Raw genomic sequence first — 7,898 nt, 5'->3', positions numbered from 1 at the left:
AGCTGCAGGGGAAGCAATAAGGACCTGGTGAGCTGGCAGCTTCATTCCAGAGTGTGGGGAAAGAGCAACAGAACATGAATAAATTCATGGAGCTGGCCCCTCAGCTCCCCCTGAGCCAAGCTGGCTCCCGAACCACACAGATCCGCTGCCGCCTGCAGCCCTGCTGGTCACCACAGCTCACAGCCTGGGCTGGGGATGGGAGGAGAGGGGAAGCTCTAGAGAGAAGAGGACTGGGACCTGAAAGGGGCAGAGGTGAGGGACTTAAAAAGGGGGCCTTGGTAAGTAGAATGGGTGGAGTGGGGAGCGCGGCTGGGCAGAGGGGGCCTCTGGTAAGTGGAGGGAGGGCAAAGGGAGGGAGAGGAGTGGCAGGACCTGGGGTGGATGGGGCCTGAGGATCAGGCAGGGGAGGCTGGTGTGAGCCTGGGTCTGCTCTCTGATCCATCCATCATCCAGCCTGGGGGAGCAGATCCAGAATTAGACATGCAGAGGGCTGACACGGCCCTCAGCCCCCCGAGGAAGACAAATGGCGACAAAGACCTTGAATAAAATTTGTATTTATGGTTGGAGCAGGAGGCCCCTCCCCCACTGACTGCCAATCCTTTCTCTCCCACTCCTTGCAGATGTGTAGGGGCCTCCCCCAACCCCCAACACAGTCCCAGCCTCAGGAACCTCTCTCTCCCAGCATCATTATGAGGCGGGGGTCAGGAAGGAGTACAGAAAACAAGAGAGGAGGAAATCACTCTCCATCCAATAATCATGCCCTGGTGTGCCCTGTGCCCTCCATCTTACACAATGTATTCCCATACATGACAGTCCTGGCTTATCCTGGTCTCTAAGAGGCCTTTGCAGCTACTCACCTGCAGGGTCTCCAAATGCCCCAACTTTTTACCAGTCCTAGAGCCTGTTTTCCTAGCCTCTGTGGTCCTTGTGAGCAAGCCATTTTCCCCAGAGGGCCCAGGCCCTAAGAAAGGATGCAGTCGGCCGGGCGCGGTGGCTCAAGCCTGTAATCCCAGCACTTTGGGAGGCCGAGACGGGCGGATCACGAGGTCAGGAGATCGAGACCATCCTGGCTAACACAGTGAAACCCCGTCTCTACTAAAAAATACAAAAAACTAGCCGGGCGAGGTGGCGGGCGCCTGTAGTCTCAGCTACTCAGGAGGCTGAGGCAGGAGAATGGCGTAAACCCGGGAGGCGGAGCTTGCAGTGAGCCAAGATCCGGCCACTGCACTCCAGCCTGGGCGACAGAGCGAGACTCTGCCTCAAAAAAAAAAAAAAAAAAAAAAAAAAAAAAAAAAAAAAAAGAAAGGATGCAGTCAATAGCTTTTTCTCTGGACTCTGATCTAGCAATGCCTGTGTCTAGCAATGTCTTAGCCGCTCTGAAAGCCAGATACAGTCCCCTCTTACAGGAGGCTGCCTAGCACCTAATCTCCATTTTACTTACATTAATTTGCTTCAACTCCCACCCCAAATACCCATTATGTGGGATCCAACTTCTCTGGGTTTCATCTAACAACAAACTCTTGAAGGAGGAAGGGGCAGAGACTCCTGGGACTGGATAAGTCTGGGACGAGGGCAGGGGTGGCACTGGGCTGAGCTGAGCAGGGCAAATGAGAAAACCACTGTCTTCTGACTTCCTCTCTCTCCTGTAGATTCCTTCATTCTCAGTTCTAAGGTAGGAAAAATGGCATTTGTGGGCTCCAAATTTAGGGACTAAAAGGAAGACAAATACAAATACCTCCCTTCAAACAGCCCTCACGTATACATACACAAAGACAACACACAATCCACAATCGCACTCACCCAGGGACACACAGGGCCAGGATCCCATGGCCACCTCCACACTTTGGAGCACACTGTCACAACACACGGGCCCAGAGCCTAGCACTGCTGGCAGAGCCGCCCTGCCCCCGCGTCTTCCCCACAGTTGATGTGTCACATTGGAGTCCAAACACGGACCTGGGTGTCTCTCTGCAGCGCGCCATTTACATTTCTCTCTCGATCTGTCAACCTGTCCCGGCTCTGTCTCTCTTCCTCTGTTTCTGTCTCTCCCTCTCCCCCTCTGGGGCTGTCAGTCTGTCTCTTTTCGAAGCTTTGTCTCTGTCTCTGCATCTCTATCTAGCTTTCCTTCTCTTTGATTTCTCTGTCGCTCCTTCTCTGCTTTCTTGTCGGTTTCCTGCTTGCTCCTCCGGGCTGCTCTGTTCTCTTATTTTCTCTCTCTCTCTCTCTCTCTCTCTCTCTCTCTCTCTCTCTCCCCCCCCACACACACACACACACACACACACACACACTCCACTCCGCGCCCCAATACTGAGGGGTGGGGGTGTGGGGTTGGCTAGAGATTTGCCTTTTCCACTTCAGGCCAACTAGTATTAGTTGAACCCTTTACCATGTTATTCGGTCACGGGCGCTGAGGGGCGTGGGGTGGCGAATTTCTATCTTTTCTAGTCCTTCTTATTTTGTTTTCTGTTTGTTTGTGAGGTCCCTCCCCCTCATTTTAGCTCGGGAACCTACTATGCGTGTTTGTATCGTGACCCCTCTTTATCCCATCGCTGTTTTGGGTTTCCTCTGGGCTCTGAGAATGCCAAACTCCGGGTAAACGGTGAAAGTAAAGATAGAGTGGGGGCCACGAGACCCTGAAGAACCCGCTCAGGGCCGGGAAGGAACCTAGGGGCGATGCGGGGGTGGAGGGGAGGCGGGGAGGACTTGGGTGGGGGCGGCTGCCTGCCCCGCCCCCGCGCTTCCCACTCTGGGCACCAGGGGTCGCTCCGCCTCTGGCCGCTTATAGCGGCTCCGGCCGCGCGGCGCCTCACACCACCCGCATCGCCGCCCGGGAGGGAGGGGAGGAAGGTTAGGGACGCGGAGACCGACCGCGCTCGCAGGACAGAGGCGCGGGCCAGGGCTCTAGCAGGGGCTGGGGCCGCGGCAGGGGTAGCAAGGTGAGTCGGTGCTTGCCAAGAGGCAGAGCGCAAAACCTACCAGGAGATCGCGCCCGGTGAGCAGCACCCACAGCTCAGACCCCGGGACGTCCGGAGCGCGGGGAGTAGTCCCCGCTCCAGCCTGGAGCGGTCTATTTGAGCAGCCTGGGACCCAGGCACCGCGCCATCCCTGAGAAAGCAGCGGTCTGGAGAGCAGGCATCTCAGATCTGTAAGAAACCAGCCGTCTGAGAAGCCGCGGATCTCAGGTGCCCAGGATCGTTAGGACTGAACCGGAGGGTACTAGAGGACCACGGGCTCTGGACCGTCAGGAGCTGCCCCTGACGTAACCCACGAGGGGCCTCCCCTTGACGGACGGCTTGGGGAGCGCCACCGCCGCGGCGGGGACCCGTAGAGGCAGGGTAAGGGGAGTGGGGGGCAGCCGTCGGGGGAGTGCAGACCCAGGCCCAAGGCGGGTCACCGCCTCCTGGGCCCGCGGAGAGTCCCGGGCCCCGGCAGCCATTGCGCCCAAGAGTGAAGAAGATTTGCTGGCCCTGGCCGCGTCGCGGCTGAGCCGCCGCAAAAGGGTGGCGGGTGCGGCCGTCGGGGTGGCCATGGTGCTGCTGCTGCTGGTGGCCATCCCGCTGCTGGTGCACAGCTCCCGCGGTCCAGCGCACTACGAGATGCTGGGTCGCTGCCGCATGGTGTGCGACCCGCATGGGCCCCGAGGCCCGGGCCCCGACGGCGCGCCTGCTTCCGTGCCCCCCTTCCCGCCGGGCGCCAAGGGAGAGGTGGGCCGGCGCGGGAAAGCAGGCCTGCGGGGGCCCCCGGGACCACCAGGTCCAAGAGGGCCCCCTGGAGAGCCCGGCAGGCCAGGCCCCCCGGGCCCTCCCGGCCCAGGTCCGGGCGGGGTGGCGCCTGCTGCAGGCTACGTGCCTCGCATTGCTTTCTACGCGGGCCTGCGGCGGCCCCACGAGGGTTACGAGGTGCTGCGCTTCGACGACGTGGTGACCAACGTGGGCAACGCCTACGAGGCAGCCAGCGGCAAGTTTACTTGCCCCATGCCAGGCGTCTACTTCTTCGCTTACCACGTGCTCATGCGCGGCGGCGACGGCACCAGCATGTGGGCTGACCTCATGAAGAACGGACAGGTGAGATGCCCCTCCCCCCAACCAGCTCAGACTGGTCGCTCTCTAGATGTCCCTGCACTCATCCCACAACCTGAGATTATTCCCCCAAAAGGCGTCACTGAATCCAAGAACATGAGGCTGCCAAGAACGATAGACGGCTTCATTTACCCACAGAGGAAATTGGGGGCCAGAGAAGGAAAACCTCCTGCCTAGGGCCTCAGGGAGTGTAGGAATGGTGTTAGAATTAGAACTCAGGACTCAAACCTGAGTGTCTCTGCAGCTGCGACCTCACATTGCAACTATGGGCAACACCATATGTCTTTGGTATCTGGCCCTGCCAACTGGCCTCTTTTCTTGTCCCGTCTTGGGCTATCCTCTCTTCCGCGGCAGCCCTCCTGGCCTTTGGGGTCTCCCAGCCTTGCATTGGACCAGCTAACTGGAGTCTAGACTCCTTCGCATTAGAATGGAATCCATGTCTCAGGCAATAGGAAGTCAGCAGCTGTTCTCAAGTTGAGGGCATTTGGGTTGGATGTTTGAGGAAAAGGTATAAAAGGAAGAAAACATTAGCTTGCTCACTTCACCTGCCGATCAGCTGTCCTATTGCTCACCCCAGGGCTGGGGGCCTAGAACAGCCTTGCCCTCAGCTGAGTCTGTAGCCTGGCAGCTCAACGGTCAGCCAGGTGGCTGGAATGAATGGATTTGGGGGAGGAAAGAGGCAAGGGACTGGTAGAAAAGCCTTGGACCCTAGCCTGGTCTTGTAGGCCCCACACCCTCCCTAGCAATCCCTCAGTATCCAGGTTCCGTGGTTCCCTGCCTTTGTGGGCAGTTGGAGTCACTGTTGCCTCTGTTTTCGGGGAATAGCCCCAGGAACTAAGCTCTAGCACCAAAATTTCACACAAAGTGGAAACTAGAGGCCACAGGTGTGGGGTAGGTGGGAGAAGGTGCCAGAGCTGCGCAGGCCGCAAAGGGAGGTTGGGGCTGAGTGGTGACCTCAGGATGTCCCGCATGAAGGGAGTGGTGGCTACCCAGGAGCTTCAGCCTGCGGGAGCCTGGTACTGCGGCAGGGTCTGCCTGCCCCCAGACCTGCTTTGGGGTCTCATCCCAGCAGGGCTGCCCCAGGAACCCGGGGAAAGGGAGTGAGTGTGCGTCCTCATGGAGTGAGAGAATATATATGTGTATCAGGGAGTGTGTGTGACTGCGGAGTGCAAAGATGTTGAGAGTGGAGAGGTGTCTATCTGCATATAACACCGAGTAGGTGTGCTTTGTCTATGCGGGGTATCTGGGAGGAGGTGGAGGGGGCCAGTGTGTAACTAATTCGTGCAGGTTTCAGAGGGGGAGGGGACCGCGCAACTCCCACTCTGTATTCTTCGGTGCGGGCGCTGCGGCCCTGGGGACGGTAAATAGTGATTAGAATAATGATGAATAATTAATGAGTTAATAACCAGCCCCTGTGGGACTCTCTAGAAGAGGGGGGTTGGAGGCCCGAATCTACCGCCATGAGCCCAGAGGGGAGGAAGGGCTCCCTGTTCTGGCAGAAGACGACCTCCCCGTGCCTGGGCACCAGTGGGTGCTCGGTCGGGAAATCCACGCCCACAGGCGAGAGCGCAACAGTGCACCTCAGCATGGCCTGCACTCTGTGGCACACGCACAGGCACACCTATGCTCCACCGCTGGGGAAGCCAACCCTCCATGAGGACTGACAGGAGGTCCGAGTCGGTTCAGAATTTTAGAAATTATCCTATAGGCAAATTCTTATTTTATTTTATTTTATTTTTTATTTTTTTGAGACAGAGTTTTGCTCTTGTTGCCCAGGTTGGAGTGCAATGGCGCTATCTCGACTCACCGCAACCTCTGCCTCCTGGGTTCAAGGGATTCTCCTACCTCAGCCTCCTAGTACCTGGGATTACAGGCATGCACCACCACGCCCAGCTAATTCTGTATTTTTAGTAGAGACAGGGTTTTTCTATGTTTGTCAGGCTCTTCTCAAACTCCCGATCCCATATGATCCGCCGACCTCGGCCTCTCAAAGTGCTGGGATTACAGGTGTGAGTCGCCGCGCCTGGCCGGCCAATTTTATTTTTTAAATGACAATAGTAATTTGAAAATGCATTAAAAATAATTTAAGAATGGAAACCACTGAGCCAGATGCGGTGGCTCACGCCTGTAATCCCATTACTTTGGGAGGCTAAGGTGGGTGCATCACCTGAGGTGAGGAGTTCGAGACCAGCCTGGCCAACACAGTGAAACCCTGTCTCTACTAAAAATAGAAAAAATTAGCAGGGCGTGGTGGTGGGCGCCTGTAATCCCAGCTACTAGGTAGGCTGAGGCAGGAGAATAGCTTGAACCCGGGAGACGGAAGTTGCGGTGAGCCGAGATCGTGCCATTGCACTCCAGCCTGGGCAAGAAGAGCGAAACTCCACCTCAAAAAAAAAAAAAGCAAACCACTGTTCTGAACACACTTCACACGTAGTAATTCACTTAATCCTAATACCCTGTGAGGTGGGTTCTATTATTATCCTTCACTTTATAGATCAATTTGAGGTCCAGAAAAGGCGTGGAATTTGCTCCGCGTCGCACAGCTAGTGAATGGCAGCGCTGGAGCAACTCCGTGATGTCCTACCCTCCTTCCTGGTCCTCCCCAGCCCCTGCGGCGGCTGCGCTGCCGCCTTCGCACGCCCAGCCACCCCGACCCCTCCCGTCACCCCAGCTCCACACCGAGCATGAGGGTGTTCTTCTCCCTCGATAGGTCAGGGCCAGCGCCATTGCTCAGGACGCGGACCAGAACTACGACTACGCCAGCAACAGCGTCATTCTGCACCTGGACGTGGGCGACGAGGTCTTCATCAAGCTGGACGGCGGGAAGGTGCACGGCGGCAACACCAACAAGTACAGCACCTTCTCCGGCTTCATCATCTACCCCGACTGAGCCGGCCCCGCCCCGTGCCCCCGTTCGCGCCTTCTCTCCCGTCCTCACCCACCTCCAGCCCGCCCCACCCGAGGCACCACCCCACCCTTTGAGAGCCTGGTGGTGGGGTGGACCCTCCCGTTCCTGGAGGCGGCCTAAATGGGCGAACTCTTGGTGCTCAAGGGTATAAGTGGCCGGAAAGAGGAGGAGACCCGGCCGGAGGAGCAGAGCGACTTCCGGAGGGATCACCCGCACCCAAGTGCGCGCTGGACCCCAGAGGGGCAGAGGTCGTGGCTCTCTCTTTTGTACAGAGATGGGGAGCAGTTTTACTAGCGGGATTCAGAGGCCCAGAAAGCCAGAGGGAAGCCCCGCAGCTTGCGAGGGCAATAACAGAAACAGGAGGAGCCCATTTAGGCAAGAGAAGACATTAAGACAGGGTAGTGCAGGTTCTCCGTCACGGCAACTTTCGCCACCCTCTCCTCCCCTCATCTCCACTTTCAGGCTCAGGCTCCAGCCTTGGCAGCCTTCCTGTGAACTGGAGGAACCAGTGAATTCTTTCCTGGCATTTAAAACGCATTCTGTACAGTCTCCATTCCCCCCTATCCGGACTAGGCCCCAGGGCTACAGCTGCTGCTGCCTCATCCAATAAAGTGAGGTTGGGGGATTGTGTGTGGCTGCTTAACTTGGTGCATAGACTGGGGGGAGTGGTTGACCCTTTCCCTCATTCCTCTAAAGGACTCCTACTGTGCTGTCAGTCCCTGCCAGAGGCAAAGTTTTAGTTAATTCCAGGCAAGGCCTGAGAAAAGGGGTGTGTGTGTGTGTGCTTCTACTCTGCTATGGGGAGGAAGAGGGATGTTCTCAGTTTCAGGAAAGCTTTGGGGCCTCACGTTGTAGGTGGAGGGAGACAGCAACCTAACAAGGGAAGATTCCAAAGGTCTGGGTCTGGTGCT

General features: G+C 57.3%; 1 protein-coding gene across 1 annotated transcript; it reads left to right on the top strand.

The window, feature by feature from the left end:
- Nucleotides 1-2,810: 2,810 nt before the first annotated feature.
- Nucleotides 2,811-7,064, top strand: C1QL4 (complement C1q like 4). The gene is made up of 2 exons (XM_008003140.3): nt 2,811-4,064; nt 6,790-7,064. Exons 1-2 carry the CDS (start codon nt 3,528-3,530, stop codon nt 6,967-6,969), a joined length of 717 nt encoding a protein of 238 aa, XP_008001331.2. The 5' UTR covers nt 2,811-3,527; the 3' UTR covers nt 6,970-7,064.
- Nucleotides 7,065-7,898: the final 834 nt, after the last annotated feature.

This window comes from Chlorocebus sabaeus, chromosome 11, assembly GCF_047675955.1.
Source record: "Chlorocebus sabaeus isolate Y175 chromosome 11, mChlSab1.0.hap1, whole genome shotgun sequence".
Lineage (NCBI taxonomy): Eukaryota > Metazoa > Chordata > Mammalia > Primates > Cercopithecidae > Chlorocebus > Chlorocebus sabaeus.
Note: the sequence above shows the minus strand (reverse complement) of the source record. Positions and strands in the feature narration are given on the sequence as shown.

Bases quoted from the DNA above. Each gene is read 5' to 3' on its own strand.
- C1QL4 (XM_008003140.3), top strand. From the start codon at position 3,528: ATGGTGCTGCTGCTGCTGGTGGCCATCCCGCTGCTGGTGCACAGCTCC. The intron at 4,065-6,789 runs GTGAGATGCCCC...CTCCCTCGATAG, and splicing joins ACCTCATGAAGAACGGACAG to GTCAGGGCCAGCGCCATTGC.